The 20984-nt window shown below is 47.9% G+C and overlaps 4 protein-coding genes across 13 annotated transcripts in view; all 4 read right to left on the bottom strand.

The window, feature by feature from the left end:
• Positions 1-257: 257 nt before the first annotated feature.
• Positions 258-11005, bottom strand: c12h2orf42 (chromosome 12 C2orf42 homolog). Of its 6 annotated transcripts, XR_015067709.1 has the most exons (11): positions 10844-11003; positions 9773-10124; positions 9025-9685; positions 8783-8905; positions 8608-8712; positions 8332-8436; positions 8148-8248; positions 7907-8069; positions 7655-7834; positions 5513-5631; positions 324-406 (listed from the first exon to the last, which is right to left on the bottom strand). XR_015067709.1 is itself a non-coding variant. In XM_085925647.1 (10 exons), the coding sequence occupies exons 2-10, from the start codon at positions 10115-10117 to the stop codon at positions 366-368; spliced, it is 1824 nt and encodes a 607-aa protein (XP_085781773.1). In that variant the 5' UTR covers positions 10118-10120; positions 10844-11005; the 3' UTR covers positions 258-365. The 6 variants fall into 6 exon arrangements, 5 of the variants coding, with proteins under 5 accessions (XP_085781773.1, XP_085781772.1, XP_085781775.1 ...); XM_085925647.1 differs by lacking the exon at positions 5513-5631 and having other exon boundaries at positions 258-406; positions 9773-10120; positions 10844-11005; XM_085925646.1 differs by lacking the exon at positions 5513-5631 and having other exon boundaries at positions 258-406; positions 10844-11002.
• LOC147048396 (zinc finger protein 703-A-like) lies at positions 956-2781 on the bottom strand. Its single transcript, XM_085925654.1, has 2 exons — positions 2537-2781; positions 956-2171 (listed from the first exon to the last, which is right to left on the bottom strand). Exons 1-2 carry the CDS (start codon positions 2774-2776, stop codon positions 957-959), a joined length of 1455 nt encoding a protein of 484 aa, XP_085781780.1. The 5' UTR covers positions 2777-2781; the 3' UTR covers position 956.
• Positions 11006-11200: 195 nt separating the features above from the next.
• LOC147048397 (cytotoxic granule associated RNA binding protein TIA1-like) lies at positions 11201-16205 on the bottom strand. Of its 2 annotated transcripts, none has more exons than XM_085926984.1 (11): positions 15978-16205; positions 14974-15079; positions 14525-14623; positions 13802-13856; positions 13597-13684; positions 13380-13455; positions 13187-13292; positions 12899-12997; positions 12684-12768; positions 12337-12621; positions 11201-12246 (listed from the first exon to the last, which is right to left on the bottom strand). In XM_085926984.1, exons 1-11 carry the CDS (start codon positions 16001-16003, stop codon positions 12105-12107), a joined length of 1167 nt encoding a protein of 388 aa, XP_085783110.1. In that variant the 5' UTR covers positions 16004-16205; the 3' UTR covers positions 11201-12104. The 2 variants fall into 2 exon arrangements, with proteins under 2 accessions (XP_085783110.1, XP_085783113.1); XM_085926987.1 differs by having other exon boundaries at positions 11202-12246; positions 14983-15079; positions 15978-16204.
• Positions 16206-16349: 144 nt separating this feature from the next.
• dtwd2 (DTW motif tRNA-uridine aminocarboxypropyltransferase 2) overlaps positions 16350-20984 on the bottom strand; it is a 92982-nt gene continuing 88347 nt past the window's right edge. For all 4 annotated transcript variants that reach the window (XM_085925729.1, XM_085925727.1, XM_085925726.1 and 1 more), the window contains 6 exons: positions 18388-20978; positions 18082-18172; positions 17832-17926; positions 17431-17629; positions 17157-17285; positions 16350-17019 (listed from right to left, as the gene is read on the bottom strand). In XM_085925729.1, the coding sequence (XP_085781855.1) occupies positions 16840-17019; positions 17157-17285; positions 17431-17629; positions 17832-17926; positions 18082-18172; positions 18388-18548 (855 nt within the window). In that variant the 5' untranslated portion in view covers positions 18549-20978 and the 3' untranslated portion in view covers positions 16350-16839. The remainder of the gene's footprint in view (positions 17020-17156; positions 17286-17430; positions 17630-17831; positions 17927-18081; positions 18173-18387; positions 20979-20984) is intronic.

Here is a 20984-nt window from a genome sequence, read left to right on the forward strand (position 1 = left end):
CTGATGACAGCTTCATGACGGTTGCAAAACATTACGGCCCACATCTGTGCGCTTCTTATGTAGGGCACTGCCACCCCCCCCATCCACCCACATACACTCAAAGGCCTCATTTGTGGGCCCAGTGATGGATGAAGTGATAAGGCCTGGAGACACCACAGAACACGTACTACTTTCTGGGATTAAGAACGTTAAGAAAAAGGAAAATTAATTGATACAAAAGTAGAAAATGAACACATTGACTGATATGGATCAGATACCCATGAGGAAATCCAGCTGCGATGGTCATGTGACTAACAAAGAGATGCTTGATAAAATCTTCCCACATGTCCTTTGGAGACTATTCATTCTTGACACACACAATGGAGTCAGTGTGTGTGGGCGCGCAAGTTGCCCTCCTGAGAGGAATCTGCCATGAAAAAACAGACAACAGAGGAGGAATCGTACTTTTGATTTATTTAACAAAATATTAGTCGCTCCATTACAACCCTACAGAGGCACTAAAGTGAGCCCCCTCCCAATAAAAAGTAGTAGAAGCATTGATTCAACTGCTGTGGATTAGGAAGAAGTAGACTCAGAAATCTAATTAGTCTACAACCTGGTATGCTTTGGTAGCAAGATAATAAAAAAAAGGACACGGACGATTTCCCGAGGGGTGTAACGTGACAGGCAACAAAATTCTGTGAATCCAAATGAGGGTGCAAAAGTACAAGGATTTATTTTCTCTTTTTTTCCCCTCGTACATTCCGAATGTACTTGGTGGCCGGGGTTTGAAGTTGGACACAGGAGGATGGATTTCATTGATCAAAGAGACAAAAATCTATTCCAGATTCAGTGGTTGTAGGAGTGCTGAAAAGCAAATCTTGACAATTCCTCATTGCAACCAAGAAGTGGTGTCAACATTGATCCAAAAACTACAGAGTCCCCCCCCCCTCTGCTAAAATTATCCCTTGAAGGCATCATTGGTAGTCCAGAGTCGATGGAGGTTCCAGTCTTTGGTTGTAGAAGGCATAGTGCGGGTAGCATGGGCCTGTGGTTGGCCAAGCGCGCACGGCCATGGTGTAGGGTCCGGATGGCAAAGTACTGTAGGGGTGATAGCGAGCTATTCCCATACTGTGCGGCGCTCGGACGGAACCCCCCGAACCACTCAAGTGGGCCAAGTGCTGATGACAACGGGCGGGTGTCGAGGACGGCACCTTGGGGTCCGCCTCCATGGCCATGTGTGCCCGCAGGTGAACCAGCTCATCAGGCGCGGTAAAGTGCTTCTCACCCGGAGCCCTGGCTGATTCCCAGTTGCACGTGTGGGGGTCGCTCGGCAATATGTAGGAGTAGAAGGGGTGTGGAGGGTGGGCGGGGTATACCAAAGGAAAGCTGCAATTGAGACTTGAGAGCTCTTGGATGCAGGGGCCGCTGCTCACATGAGGAAGGCTTGGGTAGCTGATGCAGTAGGGATCCCGGCACAGACCCTGCATGAAGAAAGGCGGCGAGGCTCTCGCGTGAGGGATGGAGCTGGGATGCTTGGGACCCAACTGAGGCGGGTAGCCAGCGTGGTAGACCACGTTGGATGGCGGCAAGGGGAAGTGACGGTGCGCCGCCTTGTAGGGCGAAATGGGCGTAAGGCGCCCGGGGCCAGGACCCGCTTGGCTGCCACCTGAGCTGCTCGTGCCGCAGTTGGCGCTGGCTCGGGGGTGGCCCGAGTTGGCGAGGTGCAGACCCTCTGAGGTCAGGCCGCTTGCGTCAATGTCTTTTTGGGAGTGTCCGGCGCTCGTACCGCACTCGCTACTTGTGCTGCTCGGGCTTCCAGTTTCACGCTCGCTATTTGGCGAGTGGCGCAGCGGGTTGGGCGTCGCGCCACCTGATCGTTGGGCGGATCCTTTCTCACCGCAGCTCGGGTGGGGCACGTACGACGGTGCGTTGGCTATGTGCTCACGAGCGCCGCCGAGGGCCCCGAGTCCTACTTTCTCGGACAAACCGCTGCTGCTCACTTCATCATCGCCACCTCTTCCTTTGAGGTAGGGCTTGAAGCTGCACTTGTCCGCCAAAGGTGGACGCTGCTCTCCCAGTTTAAAGCCGGAGCGCGTGGTGCTTTCCTTGGAGGAGGCCGGAGGATCTGCTTTCCCAATCTGCGAGCATGTCTGGGCCAGCATAGCCAGAGGGCTCTTCTTCACGTCCAGCTAAAATCAAGCAATAAGAGAAGTTTAAAATATCTCACTTATGATAAAACATCCCTTTAAAATAACCATAAAAAAGAGAAACGGTGTGAGCAGTATTCATTTTTTGGGATGGTACAGGTAATATGCAAAATAGCTTCCTGCAATTAACTACTGAGCCCAAAGCCAGAAAAGCAATGTCACACTTAGCAACTTTTTCGAAACATACTTTAAAAAAAATACATTATAAATGTAGTTTACAGTATAGAAGTCAACCACTTTTTAACTTTACCACATATTATTTGAGAATAACTATCTCTAGTCTGTGAATTATTTCCATAAACATGTTATTTATTTGCAACAATCAATCAAGCAAGCAAGCAGCCTACCTCAATGGTGACAGAGGCGGGCGTGAGCGGTTGCAAGTATTCCGGGTGGGTCAAGTTGCCCGTGTGCGCGCTCAACATGTTGACCACGTGCACCGCGAGCCGTCTCGCCTCGCCTCGCACGGCACGGCAAGCCACGGAGGTCCTGATGAGGCGACGACTGACAGAAGACGTGCGGCGGGCGCTCAGCTCGCTGCTCAACTTGGACCGCTCAGTGGCTCTCCGCGACGGGGGAGATTTCATCGGACGCAGCGTAATCCATTCTCAGTCACGTCGGTGTCCTCCGGGATAACGACGAGTCGCGGGTGGGGAGTTTACTTGTGCATGTTGGACGGGTCCAATGTCAAGTTCGACGAGTCCCTCATGCACGCCTGTCCTGCGTTCACTCACTCTCGCAGCCGATTGCAGGCAAGAGGAGGCAGGCGTGACTTCTAAGCAACCGGTGGGCGGGGCCATACAAGTAACGATACGCTTTTGACGTGGTTTCTTTTCTCTAGTTTCCACCCCAAAAAAATCAGTCCAGATCTATTTCTGGCTGCGTTGTACTTTTTGAAGCATTTCTTTTCAGCAAATAAAATCATGTAATTTACAACTACTAATACAAATTGCACATTTGGAGGTTATTCAAATACTGGTGATTGATTTTAGAGCATAAAAATGACCCCATTTGTACAATGACTTTATGGATTAGCAGAAAAATCCAATTAAATGTAATCCAGATCCAAATTACCCATTTGTGGCAAGCCAACCATTTGTGGCGATCCAACCATTTACGACTTTCTTAAATTTAGGGTGGGAAAAAAATGTAGAAAGTAGGAAAAACCTCACCCCCAATTTTTCTGGGGCTAAATTTTATGACACACAACCCCAGTAGGCTTTCCCCTTGTGATGAAGGCCTTTCACTAGCATTTTTATTACAGCTCGTAACCCTCCCGATGGGTTGTGCGTATTCTCCCCAAACGGACACATTTACGACACGTTTATGAGTCGTCTGTGTTGTCGGAACAGCGGGACACGGCGGGACGCTTTCATGCGGGGAAAAGTCTGACGAGGATAATCATTGCCTGGGCAAAAGTAGTGCGCGCTTTGGGGAGAAAAAAAACTCCCTGGTGACGCTCAGTTTTTAGCATCGGGTCAAGGACACACATCACACAAAAGTGGCAGTAGCCAAAGTTTGTTTCTTTAGCGCACTCCCCCTCCCCCAAAAAAGAAAAAAAAATGCAGTACACGGTTGACAGTAGCACTGAGCCAAGTGAGCTCAAATTTCAAGCGCCTGTCAAAACCTTCACTTTACATTTCAGCTGCGCACCGCCGGCGGCTTGTGAACTTTTCACTCTTTCAGGAGGCTCATTGTGAAAAGTTAGCGTATCGTTAGCATCATCATGTGCTCCACATCAAAGTCAGCTCCCGTGACACATCTCATCGGAATCCGTCATGTGCTGCTTTTGCCGATCTGTCACACTTCAAACAACCTCCAAAAAATGCAGCCGCCAAGAAAAATAAAAGCAGTCAACCACAAGCTAGGCGCGGAAAAATATCGCAAGGGCGTGAACGCCGTTCGGGTACTCTATGTACTGCTCTGGTAGAGTGGCGCTTGCCCCTGAGGGGTGCACGGCACAGAGAGTAAACACGCCGGCATCGTCGACCAGATTTTCCACTTCCTGTGCCAAGATGGCGGCCGTGGCCTTTTATCCGCCGTCTTTTCCTTTGACACAAATCTTACTGTCGTGACAGTTTCACACAGAGACCTGGCCATTTCCTGATTGAAGCACAATGAATACTTTCAACGTTGTCAAAGCGCAATCCGTCGCTCGGTCTCACACACAGACAGCGTCTCGTTCTCCCGCTGACCTCTTTACCTCAGCGAGGCCAAATTATACCCTTCGTGCGTTTTGATTGACAGGCGAGGCGGCGATATGAGAGGAGGGGCGTCGTCCGTTTCAGTCAACAGATCGCAATTAGTTTACAGCTGTCTGCAAAAAAAAAAAAAAAAACCTCTTACTAGCCGTCGCGACCCGGCAATTACACGCCCTGACAGCATTCTTGACTCGCCTTTTTTGTGTGTGTGGTTTCAGGAAACTATGGTCGGTGGATCATTATGAGATTATCGCAATCAAGCTGTCTTGTGTGTGAAGTTCCGACCGTTGTTTTGACTTTGCAGGAGGAAGTAGATTGATGAAATATTTCGATATTTAGTGTCAGACATTTGTCTCGTGGACACGGTTTCAAGTTGGCAGCCGTCGGACTAAAATTCGTTTGCTTTGGAAGGGAAATAGCCAACATCGCCCTATAATACACGCTTAAAAAAGACAAACATGTTTTTGCCTATACAGCAGCTCAGAAGTGGACACGGCATTTTCGCTGCCACAGAGAATTACGCCATAAAACATCAAAGATGAAAGAAAAATGACATGAAAAGCCACCGCAGCTGCCATCTTTCACTCGCCAAGCGCATGTGGCTGCGACGCCTCCGAGCCAATCGGTCACGCAGCACTCGTGAACCCATAAATCTATCGCGACAGGAAGCGAGGAGATCGACGGCATAAATCAACGCCGCAGATGAAAAACAGACGAGAGAGGAGGCCGGACGGGAGAGAGTTCGTGGCGGGACACAAAAACATTCCAGATTGTCCGTGAAGTCCGCGGGGCACTGAACTGAGACTTGAAAATGCCAGGTCTGTCCAACCTCGCTTACTCAGCGACTTGTCAACATGTGTGTCCGTCCTAGTGGCTATGTCCCAGCATCCTTGTATCCTAGTGCACTTGTGTCCTACCGTCCTTGCACATGTGACATGGAATTCTTATGTCCTACTGTGACCTATTATTCTCATGTCCAACTGGACTTGTGTCTTTATGTTCTATGCACTAGTCTGCTCGTGTCCTACTTGGGCCCCGGTGTCCGAGCGGCTAGCTAAATCACACATGAAAGCGTCGGTCTGAAAGCTCGCGTCTACGGACAGGAAGTGGTCATGACCTTACTTGCTGTCCGGCGCGAATGAGAGGAAGGGGATCGAGAGGACGGCAACGGCGGCGACGGGATTCCAAGCTGTTGTCGTGGAAACGGCGATGACGGCTTTGTCGGTGTCACGGCCGCTTTGCTTGAACAAAGGAAGTGGAAAGGACTCATGTCACACACTCGCTCACGGCAGCTACATTTGACTTCAATTAATTGACAATAACATTTTATTCCGATGATGATGTGACTCGGTCCATGATTCACTCCAATTCCGATCAAACTATGACCCGATTTACTCCGATTACAGCACGATTTGCTGCAAATATAAATAATTAAATATATTTAAAATGATGACAAGTGAAATGATCCGAGGATTCTTCCGAGGTAAAAACACGCCACGATGGAGGTCAGTGCGGAGCCAAGAGGAATTAACACTCGTCACTCAGCCGCCGCTGGGAGGAAGGTGGAAGCTTTGACAGAAAGCGACGAGCGAGAGAGAGAGAGAGAGAGAGAGAGAGAGAGAGAGAAAGAGAGAGAAAGAGAGAGAACATCAGCGCTGGGCTGGCGACCTTGGCAGCCTGGAAGCGCCACTTTACAGTGGAAAATCCAAACGGGAATATTTGATCCCGCCGCTCTTCGCCACAAACTTATTTTAGGAACTGCGCCTGACCAACACCACATCTCGGAACGGGATGTTCTCAAAAGTGTGTACTAGTCACAGTCGGCCCTTTACCCGCCGTGGCACTCCGCAAAGCGAACAAACTAACTATCTTTGTCAGCATCTAATTGAGGCGCTGACAACAGGAGTGAGATAAGTAAATTTTTGTTCAGTCATTTTTCAGATGAATACTGTCACATGACAAGGGGAGCGCATTCCTGCCTTTAGGACTTTTCGATTGAGCATAGAAACACTGGGCCATAAAAAAAACAGATCATCAAGTTGCTAGGCAGAATTCAAGTATGGTTCATTGATGCTGTTTTTTGAGCTAAAATGAGAGGGTAAAAAATAACCGGCTTTAGCGCAAACATTATTCACAAGCGTAATCTCCCTCTTTAACTGAGCGTCCAAATAAAAATGATACAGCCCGTGTCGGCACTTTTATAGCGTGCTATAAAGCAGAACGGCACAGTTAGGGCAAACACACACACACGTGCACGCGCGCACACACACAACCTGCAAAAACACTTTTACTGCGGCCTGCAAATGGACTATAGTGATTTTACTATTTAAAAAAAAAAAAAAAAGAGGAGGGAGTTTAATGAGCGACTTTGATGTCAAACAGACAGAAGGTGATTAAACATGGCCGCCATCTGTCCTCATAAACGCCGCCCGGTCAGAGGGGTTCTCGTAAAGCAGACGTTTTGCAGACCAAAAACACGTCAATACACCTGTCGTAAACGTTGAAGGCCATTCGTGAACAATGGCGACCAATCAGATGGGGAAGTATGCCAGGGTAAATACATTTTAGCGAGAAAAAAGTCAAACGGGACATTTTTCAGCGATGCCGACAGCAAAGTGTCTGCTCGTGACGTAGTTGTACAATCCACCAATCAAATGTCATTTTTTTATTTTTGAGTGAAGAAGGAAAGAGAATTATAGGACCTGGGGGTCGCCATCGATTGGCCGCCACTTGTGATGGATGACGCAATAAGCGGCGAAGGAGGAGTAGGAGAATGATTGATGCTGGTCAACGCGCTGGCCAATCAGCAAGCGGGAAGACATAACATGATGGAGGAGCGAGAAAGTGGACAAGATGGACAGTGGCTGGGGGGGAGGGATACTTGTCTCTAGAATGGACCGGTAGTTATCATTTAAACCTTTGTTGACAACACATTTTTGACATTCTTAGTTGTCATACGGACAAACATAGTTTGACAGCAAAGTTATTGTGCAAGCTAAATGTGCTACATACTAACTTGTCAAACAAGTACCATCCGTCAACACAAAGTGCATGAAAGAGAAGGATAGTGACGCCTCCTGCTGGCGAGATTTTTCTACACCGTTATGACGTATTTTTTGAATAAGTAGAAATGATAATTTTTAAAATCTGTTTTGTTGCTTGATCAGTAAAATAAATGGCAGATTAATTAACTATTTGTTAGTTGTAGGTAACAGTTTATATTTATTCATCTTTATATATTTTTTTTTTACGATGGTGGCTCACCTTTGACGCATTCTGCTGTGCTGTGACCATCCTTCTCTCCACATTCCGCCTGCTGTCCGCTCTGCTGGTGTCCAAACTGGTAGAGGATCCTCAGCTCGCCCATGTGGCAGCGTGGGAGCACGTCGGGAGTCCACTCAATGACAAAGGGGCCGGGTTCTTCTGGGTCATCCGAGCCGGGCCCTGCTCAGGCCGGAGACAAACGTCAAGTGCATGCTGGGGATGCTAATGCTAATTGAAATACAAGCAACTCACCAACTTTGAGGAAGGTTTGGAGCTCCATGGGCCGAATGGGCAACGTTGTATCCGTTCTAATCCCGTCCGCCGAGGCAGGTTCAGGAGGAGGTTGAGGACAGTGAAAGCGGGAGTAGGAACCGTCCATGTTGCGGACAAAACTCTGAGTGAGCTCCAACTGCAACTGGTAGACAGACGACGATAGTCCAGGCCTCAGACGCGGGGAATGTAGACCACACGGGTGGGAATTGAGGGATCTTACCTCAGGCGTGTCAAAGATGCGTTTGACCAGTGCGAGGTTGGTGATGTGCCAAGTGTATTTGGAGAGAGAACCCTGAGGGACGCCGTCATTGTTCTCCAGCACTGAAGCCATCGAGACACACTGAGTTAGAGCTAACTTCGGTTAGCAATTAGCCTGGTGAAAAACGCAGACCATGTGGTCCCACCTGTGGTGAAGTTGGGCAGTCGCCTCTTGGAGCCCAGAGACAGGCGATGCTGCAGAGCGTTGAAGAATTGCTGCGGAATGTAGTATACCAGAGGCTCGGGTTTCCCTGTGGGCAGAAAAAAGAAAATTCCAATTAGACATGATTCGAATCTCTGTTGGGGAGTCACATGAAAACGAAATACGTCTTCTCTTTGTCACAGTGACGTGCGTGCAATATCGGCCACATGCTAGTTGTCAAGTCTGACTTTTGAAGAAGGGAAAAAAATAAATCTCCTACCGTCAAACTGGTAGTGCATAGTTTGCTGGATCCTCTCTGTGACGCCGGCCAACCACTGGTAGAAACTCAAGGATACAGAGCCCTCATCCACCATCTGAGTGCCAGCTGAGATTCAAGTACCAGGAAAAAGTCACGGAACAACAAGTGGAAGCCATAAAATGTTTTAGACTAGTACCCGAGGGAGCTTCATCCGGGCGTGGTTTCTTGGCTTTGTGAAAATATCTGAGAGGTTCCGTGGGAAAGGGAGGGGGCCTCTCGCAGGTAATGAGGACTTTGCCGGTTGGGGTAGGTACAATGCCTGAAAGACAAAGGTGTGAAAGGGTTAATGATGTTGCATTATTGAACAGGAGGTAGTACTGTAGTATCTGTGACTGAGTGAGCTTTAAAAGGCTGGACCAATCAGATGACCACTCTTACCAGTTGTCGCCGAGCTGATAAAGGTAGCAAATTCTGAAGCCAGTTTCTCATCGCTGGCAAAGGCACAAACGCAGGCATAGAAGTGCAGGCAGGGCTGTGAAGGGTCCGGGTGGTCGGTGGCGCACGACGCCTCAGCCGTCTGCGGGCGGCAGGCGCAGTGAAACGCCGCCCGCTGCTGTGTCGCCCGCCGGGTCCTTCTGCTGCCTTTCGCCACATCGGACAGTCCTCCGCCGCCACTGACCGTCAGGTGTAGCAGGCCCAAGGGGTGCGCAGAATCGGGGCGGCACTTGACCACCAGCGTGTCCCTGGACACTCGTTGCACCAGGGGCCCCGGGGACTCGGTGGCCAGGCCCCACAGTTCTTCTTTGTCTTGCATTGAGGCTGTTAACGCCTCTAGGGCGGAGCTCTTGACGCTCAGAGGGGCAGCGGAGCGGCGGCACTCGATGGCAGTCTTGATATGGACACAGAGGGTGTCGGGTAAGCCGGACTCGGACCGGTCGGACCCGGAACCCTGCTTGCAGGCCGGCATGAAGCAGCGGCCTATGTTGATCTGAGACAGCATGGGGTGCCGCTCGCCCGTGGAGATAGCGGTGTCGGTGGGGGACAGCCCCACAAAGCCCAGCCGGGCGGATCCTCGTTCTCGATGGCACACGGAAAACACCTGTGTTGGAGGGAAAATGACTGAGATGATATCTAAGATGATTCAATACTCATGCAAGAAGATACGTTATTTATATTTCCCACCAACCTGAACGCCACCCCCTTCGTTGTTATCCTGCTCCTTCCCCTCTCGCTCCTCGCTGTCGATGATCACTCTGACCACCTCCACGCCACCTTTCCGGCTTCCCCTGGTCCCAGAGGTGGCGTTCCGGAGCGATATCCCGCACAGCTTGTTCTTGCAGCTGAGCCCCCGGGTGCCGTTGTAGACGCCACAGCGAGGACACTTGCGGATGCCGCGCAGGGTGGCCCTCCCCAGGTTGGAGAGGAAGGCTGGGGTCACGGTGGACCCCGCCTTGACGTGAACGTCCTGCTGTTTGGCGGCGAGCGGGGTGGCAGACAATGGTGGGATGATGGAAGGGGACATGCCTTCCATTTTCTGACTGGTCAAGAAGGAAGGGGGGGGGGGGGGGGGGGGTCAAAATAAACACATATTGGGCTGTGTTTGGAAACATTCTGGAATCCACTACTTCATAAACACTATACAGTGAACTTTCAACATCTATATATATATATCTACATTCATTCAATAACTAAAATCCACGAACACGTAATCATCACTTTGGCGGGTTTTCTAATCCTGTATCCGTGCCACTAGATGGTGGTAAAGCACTAAATCCGGAAATGATTCTAAACGATAAACCTGTCACACATATTAGGACCGTGTTTAATACTTAAAACTATTCAACTGCAACAAATCACCTTCACACGAAGCTCATGGGTAGTATTAGCTTACACAAATTGATGTGCCATCACAAGTATGCGTGGACTTGCATGTTGTTGTTAAATTATTAATAAAACTCATTTTGACATTTGTATATAAATTAATTGCTATGAAATACAAGCTAATTGTAATGGCTAAATAAGACTAGGCGGGCTCTCCGCAGCTGTGGAAGCATACTTTTAAATTTATGAAAGTACCGAGAACATGCAAATGAGACTCGAACCCCGGACCAAGGAACTTATGTTTGAAATGACAACCACTATAGTGTCTAACAAGTACTAGAGGAAAAACATATTCACACCCTCTTGAGCCGTTACAAAATACTTAGTAAATACAAGCATTTAACATGACAAAATGAATAAAAGTCTCATCAAGTACCTGGGAAGGTTCTTTTCGGTCAAATCGGGCTCTATTTTACCTCCAGAACTGCTCGACCGTCGCCATTGCTTCTTACATCCCAACACCGCATTGCGCCTGTAACGACACTGCCGATAGGTCGGACAAAGTCACGTGAGATAATGTGGGCGGCAATTTCTCCTGTGTGAGGAATCATGGGACTTGTAGTAAAAATTAATAGTCGAGTGACAAAATGTGTTCTTGTGTGACTGCCGTGTTTTGTTCGGTGACGTCTGCTTTGGGCATACAAATATGAAACATTTGTCTCACTAAGCCCAAAATCTACTGGCTTTTAAGGGATTGTACGTTTTCACCAGTCTACACACTCATTCAATCACAAACTTACATTCACAAACATATTCACACATACAAGTGTCCTGAATGAACATCATTCTTTATACAGATACAATTGAACAGAGCGCTCAGTTATTTACAATAAGACTTCAAAAATGATATTACAAAAGAAGGTGGAATGCAAAACAAAACAAAAACACTTCAAATTGAGTGAATTTTTTTTTTTTAAAGTAGTTGTGCAATATTTGTCTGCCTGGTAAGTAAAGACGAGCGTGGCAGTTGTGTTCCCTGCAAGACATTGTTGGAAATCCAATTCAAACAATAAAAAAAAAAAAAAAAGTCGACAGCCGCTCGGTGCTTTCTAATCAAAACCATGGTGTCGCTGCAGTCAATTCCCCCCGAAATGGGGGGAAAAAATAAAAAAGGCAAAAAGCTCACAAGCTGAGAAAGACAAAAAATTACTAAATTAAAAACACAATGTAGTCCTTTCGTATTGAGAGGGATGTGGGAGCGGGTGGGGTGGGGCGGGGGGCCTGACTTGTGTGTCAAAATAGCAGTTCATGCACACCAAATCGTTCAGGCTGCTAAGTTCGTACTCTTTGCTTCTTCCTCAGTGATTTCCTACATTTCACAGAATGACTTCTGCACCCTGAGAACTGGCCAGGACTAACGGGGCGGGCGAGAGAGACAGCATGGATGTGGGGTGGGGGTGGGGGTGGGATTCAGATCTCTTTGGCTCTGCAAACAAAACATGGCGACGGCAAAAACTTTAAGCAACGTCGCCTTTCCCTAATCTAAACCGTAGCTGTGCTCAACTTGTCATGTACATGTTGGTTGGTGATGGCGTAAAAGGATGCGAGGTGCCCAAAAAAAACCAAACAAAAAAAAAAAAACAAGCAAAATGGATGTCCCTAACCAGAGTGTAATGAGGCGCGTCCAGCGGGCGAGATCAGTGGGTGTGGAAGCCGGTCGTGCCGGCCATGCCGGCTTGGTTGGCGAGCATGGTGCCGTTGACACCCTGGCCGGGCTCCACCATGCCGCCGTTGCTGACGGCGCCCACGCCGGTCCACCCGGCGGCGGAAGGCAGAGGACTGAACGCAGGCAGCATGGACACAAGTCAAAATTCAGGAAGTCATTTCAAGATCTTCTCAAGGATAATATTTAGCTGTCGGTCTACTCACTTGTAGCACTGCTGATCCCAGCTCTGGCCATAGACGCCATAGCTGGGCACCTGCCAGCCGTTGTGCACGTACTGGCCCATCTGCTGCGTGTTGCCGTACCACTGCCCCCACTGGTTGTAGGGCTGCGCCGCAAAGCTCACCGTGCTCTGAGGCAACTGGACCTGCTGGATGGGGCCCACCATGTCGGTGGTCTCCTTGCCCCAGTAGCACTTGACCACAAAGCCCTCCACCGACGTGCCGTTGACCGAGACGATGGCGTGGGCGGCCGCCTCGTGAGAGTTGAACCTAGGCGGGCGAGTCGCGCTCTTCAGCTAATGTTACAACATTTGTTTTTAAAAAAAACTGACCTCACAAACGAGTAGCCCTTGTCTGGGAAAACGCGGATTTCCATGATTTGACCAAAAGGCGAGAAGGTCTGCCTCATGATTTGCTCTGTGAAGAGACAAGCATTCGTGCACGTGTTTGTAAAATAGTTTCTTTGAATGGTGATGGCGGCTTGATAAATTTCCAAAGGTTACTGCCCCAAAACATGACATCATGGACAAAAAAATGACATCCTCACCGGTAAGACCTGCCGTGACTCCACCGCAATAGACTGTGCAGTTACTGGGACTGGACTGGTTGACTACCTCGTCGAAGGACAGCTGCTTGGTGGTGCTCGCTGTCAGACACAACGAGGCACCGATGATTTTTATGACAATTAAGAATGTTCAAAAGTCATCTAAGAACCTTTTCCGTGCAATCTAGAAAGGTTTTTAGGCTTTTGAGGTTTTAGTTGAACTTGAAGTGTGACTAAAAGGCAAATGGAATCTGATTGTTTACAAGCTTTTGTTCAAACATTTGATCTTACTTTCATTGGTTGTTTTGGGCGTGGGCTTTCGTGTGGCCCAGTTGGTTCTAATCTGCCTCCCTCCAAGCCACTGGCCTCCCATCTGCTGGATGGCGTTCTCGGCATCCTGAATGCGGCAATAACAAAGTACGTCAAGATAGCGGTCTTCACGGATCGTCTGCAGCGATGGGAGGGGACGGGGAGGAGCGCTCACCCATTTGTTGAAGAAGGACACAAAGCCGTAGCCTTTGGACTTGCCGGTGGCCATGTCCTTCACCACCCGACAGTCACTGCACACAGTAGCGGAAATCCAAATGTAAGTGTTTCTTGTAAAAAGCAGCATGTCACCGCTTACGTTAGCATTGGGGCTAGCAGGACCAACATGGCAAAGCACTAAAAGAGGTGTAAATGAACAACAGTATTCCACTTACGATATTTTCCCAAAGGGTCCGAAAGCGGCCTTGATGTCGTCCGTGGTGATCTCAGGACTGAGGTCTCCGACAAAGACGTGGAAGTGACCTAAAAGACGTTTTCAAGATTTGTACATTCCCATAGTACACGGGTGTCTTTACGACGTATCGATTTGGTTTTCTATGCCCGTCCCTAAAGACAAAGTTGGTATCGGTTTGCACGTACTGCTCGTGTCCTTCTTTTGGCTGGTCGGCGTGGTGGCCCAGTTGACCTTGACTTCCTGTAAAGAGACACAACATGGCGAGGAGACGAGTGTGAGACGTTCTCAAGGCGAAGGAGGCCGCTCATGTTCTGATTAGACCACGTGTGGTCTCACACCACTTTTACTTCTATTTGCTGATTTTGAGGTTGTTGTTTTGGATGCGGTGGCTTTCTCTTGTGCATCATTACACACCACTGCTGATTTATATCATGGTACAAACCTTTTCAGAAACTAAACACACAGTAAGAATTTAAGAATGGGCTATTCAAGATGTCACACCCTCAGAAATCAGGAAAAAAGTCAGGCAAAAAAATTTGGAGCAAAAACTGAAGGAAGTAAGGTCCAAATAACAAGGGACTTACAAACAAGTGAATTTTACGAACTTGTTATACTCCTCAAACGCTCCTTCAATACCTGTTGAGGAATAGAATATTTTCAACTGAATGTTTGTCTCGCTACAAGTGTGGCGTCTAGTGGAAAGCAGGTAGTACAGCAAATCGATAAAAGAAAGAACACACAACGCACACACACACAGCCATATGAGGCAGAAGAGCATGATCACCCAAAACAATCAAACACTCCCGGCTTTTAAAGTTGAAAATATTTTTCTTTGCCTTTAACACACCAAGAGTGGCCCACCCAGCCCGGTCTGAGAGGCCCGCGCCAAAGGAGACAGGATCGCTTACCTTACCCAGAATTTTCCGACCGTTCATGGCCGCAATGGTGGCCATGGCGTGTCTATGCTCATAGAATTCCACAAAGCAGTAGGGATCGTGACCCGCCGTCTGGAGTGGAGTAGGGAGAAAAAAAAAAAAAAAAAGTGTAAATACATGAAGAGATGTGCAAATCAACATGTTCAACAAAGTGGTGAATTTAGTGCTGCATGCTCAGCTATTCCATGTGAATGCCATTTATAGAGAGCGTCAATCGTGAAAGTTGCCATGTGCTGTTTTGTTCCATAGAGGTGGGGGGGGGGGGGGAAACACAGGAGTCCATTCAAGGTGCGGTGTTTATTCAAGTGGACAACGCAGCCTTGCGATAAATTGGACTGCCGTGTCAATTACAGTACAGTCATTATATGAGGGAATATGCCCAGCTGAATCAACAGTTAACACAGCAAGGTAAGTTGACTCACTGAACTCACATCTACGATCATTTTACAGCTCTTGCAGGGTCCGATCTGGCCAAATAACTCCAGGATGAGGGCTTCCGTCACATCCCGCGACAGGTTGCCCACGTACCTGCAAAAAAGACATAGCGAGTGAGATGTTGGTCTCCAACAAGTGGGCCGTGCTGAAAATGGTTTCGTGTGAGCACATTTAGGTGAGTGCTAGGAGTGTCTGCACATTGCGTCTGCACCCCAACTGTCCTATTTTTAATCACCTGAAATGACTGATGATGATGATTATAAATATCAACGACCTAACTTGAGGTTCAGGTTTATTTTCTGTTGGATTGCATGCTCCAAACCCGCTCTGCCTAATTTGTGGTTGCAAATAAGACTATGAAGCCATACCAGAGGGGCCCAGGTTGAAGTAAAACATGCATTTGCAAAGTAAATTTAATACATGAAAAACAAGTTTACTACACTAGTCTGTTCAAATGTCATAAAATGGCTTTATAAAACAGATTTCTTCGTCATTGCATTACCTAAGCCCGTGGTTTTAATGTACTCTGTGCATCTAATTTGACCTGAACTTACCTCGAGTTGGAAGATTTTAAAATAGCACCGAGCTAATCTTAAAACAGGAAATACAGAGCAGACTAGCGGTTTTCCTCGTTAACATCACTTTGACGTCTGGTATGTAAATAAATTAAACCGCGTATGTACGAAATGGGCAAACAATGCAGAGATGTGGCCATAAAACGGAATTTCAAGGCCTAAAATGCTCGATTTTTAATTGGACGCTTATTGAATTGAGCTCGCAAGCACACAATATTGTTCTTGGTCCGGCGGTGAATTTTCTCTCCATATCTTCGGGCAACCTCTTCAACAAACGACGTTACATATGCTTGTATCATTTTAATATGCGTCAGAATGCATTTTTAGTCTTGGTCACGTTAGCGCGTTAGCTCCGCGTTACGTGAGCAACACAAGTGAGCTGAGCTAAGCTAACAAGACAACCGGAGAACACTCACAGGGTTTTGGGCTGGTCATCGTCCATCCTGTCTCAAACTTGCTGGCCAAGACCAAGTCGCAAACGCGTGGCGGAGGGCAAGTCCACGGCCGTCGCGAGAGGCTGCCGGTGACACCGTGTCCGCTTGTGTTTTTGTGGCGCAGTACGAAGACGATAATGCCGCCGAGACTGGGGGCGGAGGGGGGACAAGCTCTGGAGCGAACAATGGGGTAGCCGACAAAGATGGCGGAACGCGGGGCCCTCGGTTGAGCAGCAAGGCGCATGCGCAACACTCCGACACAAATAAAAAATTTAATCGAATAAACTCAAATAAAGTTCATTGACGATATATAAAATCACACTGCCACACATCAAATTTAGCCAGACGAATAAATAAATAAATAAATTGTTTATTTCTGAGGTTCTAGCCCACATATATGGAGTGCTTTGTCTGACGTAAACGCCGTGCCAACGTGGCGGTCATGTTGGCAGGGGCGACCTTCCCTTCACCAATACAAAAAGAAGTCATCTTTACAACATAAGAGTGCAAATTTGTCATGAAATGTACAAACATCTTCAAATATACACTAAATTTATTTGGACAACATACTGTGTATGGATCAATAGGTATCGATCACATTGCTTGTAGTGTAACGCCCTTTCAGCATTGATCAAAACGGTGGGTGAAGACAATACAGTGGATGAAGGAGGATAATGAAGAATAACATCTGCCAGTAAGATCACACATGTTTGGAAGTGCTATTGTAACATGATTTATTCACTTTAAATAAATCCACACCAAATAAAAAAATCCTAGCAAAGAAAAAAAGTGTCCCTTCCATTGAAGATTGTCTTTTAGCCCGACAACGCTGGTTCGTATGCGATCATCTCAGCAGGCAGTTGCGGTCGGTCACGAGCTTCTCCAGCCTCTTGATCTTGCGCTTGTTCTTGGGCTTGGTTTTGTCGTACATGCCGTTTTTCAGCAAGTGCTCCTTGCTGTGATGTACCTGAGCGCCGTGCTCCAGCTGGAAGGAGCACAGGGCCTTCAGTGGCCTCAGCAGCACCTGCCACACAACACGAGGAGAACACGGGCTCGTTTGAATCCACACTGCATCATTTGGTTGAATTCAATTGACGCTGACAAATCCATTTTCCCCATTGGAATCAATTGCAATCCCATGAATCTTGTGCTGCAGCATACCTCTTGATAAATGTCATTGCACTCCAGGATGGACAGAGCGACGGCAGCGCACTCCAGCGTGGACAGACAGATGTTGGTGGGCTGTGTGCGGATCACATACTGGCTCGAAAGACTTCTGTTCAGCTGCACCTGATGGACGCAAACCAGCATTGACAACAAAGAGAGCACAAGAGCAACACATGCAGACAATAGAACACTCCTAGGCATTTATTACTTATTCAGCGACTATTTTGCTGCAGATTCTGCCTAATTGTTATGTATTGCCTCCGCCCACCTGTTTGGGGAGGTGCAACATGCTGTTTTTGAGAAAAATGTTCTTGGCCTGGCTCCAGGTGCCATCTATAAGGATGATGTTATGCGTCTTGGCGCCCCCTTCTGGACGCTGTACCAACTCCTCCAGGTTCTGGGAGTTGGGACCCGGGTACAGGATCAGAGTTCGACTGTCCTGGCACACTTCGGCCAGCTCAGGGTTCCTGAGAGACACAAAGGAAGGGGAGGAAAAAAAACTCTGAAAACCTGTCACCTCTGTCCCACTTCTCAGAAGTGCTACATTAATCATCACATCAATTTTACTAAACTGAATCCACAAATAAATGCTGGATCCAGAGTTCTGGCTCAAATCTCTCCATTTTGCAGGATCTCTGTGTAAAAGAAGTACAAGTGGGTGCTGCTTACTTTGCCTCGTTAAAGCGCCTCCCGATAATAACGTTGCACTTTTCTGGCGGTAAACATGCAGCGAGAAGAGGAACTGTGCGGAGAACTCTGCTCTCCTGAAAGCAAGACACGTGTACCACAATAAACAAGACATCACGTTTCATACCAAGAACCATTAGATGTTGCTAACCAAAACAGCAACACACACCGAGGCACAGAAACGATTTCAGAGCAATTAATATCATGACACTATTGGAGAAGAAAGCCTCACCTCTGCCGGGTGCTGTACGATGTAGAGACATGTGGACACGTCCAGAGGTTGTGCGGGCAGAAAGGGACACAGACACACCTTCTGAGGGCGACTACATCATGGGAGGAGGAAATGTCATTTAATCCAGCAGCCATTTCTTCTTCTCTTTAGTTTGACTACTAAAGCAAACACACGCTTGAACGTTTTGTTTTAAAGTGCGCATTTGAAAAAGAATTGAGTTCCAAGGGCGTCTTTGCTCTACTTGGCTTGTGGAACTGATTTACTTAGCATTAGCTTAGCTTCAGTCAGTGTCATAAATCTGCTCACCGGCACCGTAAACACGTCGGTCTTCGCTCGCTAACCTCGACCGGCAGCGCCGCCAGACCGCCGAAGGCGTCGTCCAACCAGTCGTCGTCACTCGAAGTGTCCAGTGGGTCGTCACCGTCCTTCGCGTGGGAACGTGTTGGGCTTGAAGGGATGTGCTCCATCGTGAGGAGCTAGCTTGGAGCTCGAGAGGCAACAAATAAACCTACTTTGAGCTTTCTCGGTTACCGTACTGGCGTTCACTGACTACTAACTGTTTTGAGTGAGTATTGCAAACAATTTAAAGCTGTCATTCGCAAATGTGGGCAAAATTGTTCAAAACTAATTTAAAGTCAATATTGCTGCGTCAGTGACAAGTCATAATAAAGAACCTTGGCAAAAACGCGCTTGGTTTTATTTGAATTGAGCTTTCTCGTTTACCGTAGGCACGCCAGTTCATTCAGCGACACCTGGTGGCAGCTCATTGAGCTCATTGAGCTGCCACTAGGTGTCAGTATTACTCTGCATTCATCTTCCTTTTCGCTGTCCTTGGCAATGGTTGCTTTTACCAGCTTGATACACATTTTTTAAATGTGAAAACTTTGACTTCATCTTATTCTGAATGATACGTGGCTCATTTAAATAATTTCTCAGTCATCGATGAATACACAAGAAAGAAACAGGTTACTTGTTTCTCCACCTCACCACTAGGATGTAATACTTTCCTGAAGCATGTGAAAGAAATCCCGTCATTTATTTTTTGAGGAGAAAAAAAAGATTGGAACAATGAGACTTTGTGTTCAACGTCTTCCCACGCGAGTACACTCAACGGAATTAAAGAGAGAAAAAAAGTTAAAGAGCTTCAATTTCCAGAGGAGAGGAGCAAGGAGGTAACAGAGGGGAGTCTTGGCGAGGAGGGGGCTGGATGACGGAATGTGTTTGCCAGATGTTTGTCTTCTATGTTGAAACAAACAAACATTCCGGGCGACCTCTCACTTTCTTTACACCGTCTGGTTTCCATTCTCACCCGCAAACAAAAAAATTATATATAAATAAAAAAAGGGTCAAAGCTGCGTCGGACACGTGTGCCGCGGATGTTCTTGGCCTGATGAGCTGTGCCGGGCTCTCCGGCGGGCCCTGCGGACCTGCACGGACCTCTGTCGTCATCCTGCTGACTCATCGTCTTCTTCCTCGTCCAATCTACACTCTTCCTATGTATGAGCCCCTTCTTCATGAATCACTCACCCACCCTCAAACACTTGAGTCTGGAAAGACCCCCCTGGACCACCAGGAGGGGTTTCCTCCCAACAGCATAAAAAAAAAAAAGTTGACTTCTTCTCCAATGTGGACAGATTCTGGCTTGGAGCTGCCGCCAGGAGATGAGCTAGGAGAACATCATGCGAGATTTAAGATGCAATAATCATCATAAATCTCAATGCATACTGTGCAATGCTGACTTTGGGTTGGCTTATGGAAATGAGTCCAAATGAACATATTTTTGTTGGAAGCGTAACAGGATCAGAGAGAGGTTGAAGATTTGGAGGCTTTGCCTTAGGGTTGAGGGGAAGTCAAGAAATGAGCTCAAACAAGAAATCAACACTTTGCCATTACCTGCTGACTCAGCTTGTCATTGGAAAGGCTTGTTGCTGGCTGGAGAGTGCCTCAATTCATGATCCCCCCATTACCATGCGGATGAGCTCATGGCACTTGAGCTGATATACAACACCTTGAAATCGCCCGTTTTTAAAGTGTTTCGCAACTGCAACGTGTTGGAGCTCTTTCTCTCTCTCTCGCTCTCTCTCTCTCGCCTTCTCCAAGCCTGTTTGGAAGAAGGCCCTTTTTATGCCTCCATCAGCTGCTAACGATTAAGGAAGGCTGTGCATGTGCCACCGCAACACGTCCAAATGCATCCCGTCAGACTCCAGAGCGCTTGTTCCTGTTCTGTGCCTGTGAAGGCGCTTTTTCCCCCCACAAAGCAGCTGCGGGATGCGTCAGCGTCTGGGGCCGTCCGTATCAGCGATAACGGGTGAACAAATCCCAGCCAGGGAAAAAGTCTGTCATCAAAGTGAAGGTTTTGGCTTTGGCTTGGATTTTAGGGATTGGCTAGCTTGATTGAGTTTTAGGCAGGGGGTTGAAAGTATTCACAGACCATCTCCAATGCGACCTAAATTGTCCAAACTAGGCTTTTTTGTACGATGTCGACAAGCGTCCAACAAGTCACGTGGATGTTCCATTTCGAGCACATCGGCCGTCCTCCCCTTCATCATCATCAGCGTGTTTTGCCTGGCAAAGCCGACCGAACGCAGCGTCCGGAATGGAAAGATTCACGTTACTGGTAGCGCCGGCCGCCACATGCGTTTACGTTTAACTCTTACGTAGCTCACCTGATGAAAGACAAACGGGAGGGAAGAAGGAAGTGGTTGGAAAGTGTGATTCGGGCCGTCACTGCGTCATGGCCGTCGTTGGGTTGGGTGGGGGGTGGGGGGGTCTGGTTCTGCGTGGACCCGGGAGGCCGACCGCGGTGGAAAGAATATGCAATCCAGACGGGGAAGACGTTAGGGTAGAGGAGTGAGGGAACTGGGGGGTGCTTCCTTTTCCCACCATCATGGAGCCACCTAAAC

This window comes from Syngnathus leptorhynchus, chromosome 12 (genome assembly GCF_054491065.1).
Source record: "Syngnathus leptorhynchus isolate UIUO chromosome 12, UIUO_Slep, whole genome shotgun sequence".
Lineage (NCBI taxonomy): Eukaryota > Metazoa > Chordata > Actinopteri > Syngnathiformes > Syngnathidae > Syngnathus > Syngnathus leptorhynchus.

Coding starts and splice junctions, on each gene's coding strand:
- LOC147048397 (XM_085926984.1), bottom strand. CDS start 16,003: ATGGACGATGACCAGCCCAAAACCCT. Junction 14,624..14,973: donor TGATCGTAGATGTGAGTTCA/GTGAGTCAACTT, acceptor ACTCCACTCCAG/ACGGCGGGTCACGATCCCTA. Junction 13,685..13,801: donor CCAAAAGAAGGACACGAGCA/GTACGTGCAAAC, acceptor AACGTCTTTTAG/GTCACTTCCACGTCTTTGTC.
- LOC147048396 (XM_085925654.1), bottom strand. CDS start 2,776: ATGAAATCTCCCCCGTCGCGGAGAGCCACTGAGCGGTCCAAGTTGAGC. Junction 2,172..2,536: donor CCGCCTCTGTCACCATTGAG/GTAGGCTGCTTG, acceptor GCTTGATTTTAG/CTGGACGTGAAGAAGAGCCC.
- c12h2orf42 (XM_085925647.1), bottom strand. CDS start 10,117: ATGGAAGGCATGTCCCCTTCCATCATCCCACCATTGTCTGCCACCCCG. Junction 8,249..8,331: donor ACTGCCCAACTTCACCACAG/GTGGGACCACAT, acceptor CGATGGCTTCAG/TGCTGGAGAACAATGACGGC. Junction 7,835..7,906: donor CCAAACCTTCCTCAAAGTTG/GTGAGTTGCTTG, acceptor CGGCCTGAGCAG/GGCCCGGCTCGGATGACCCA.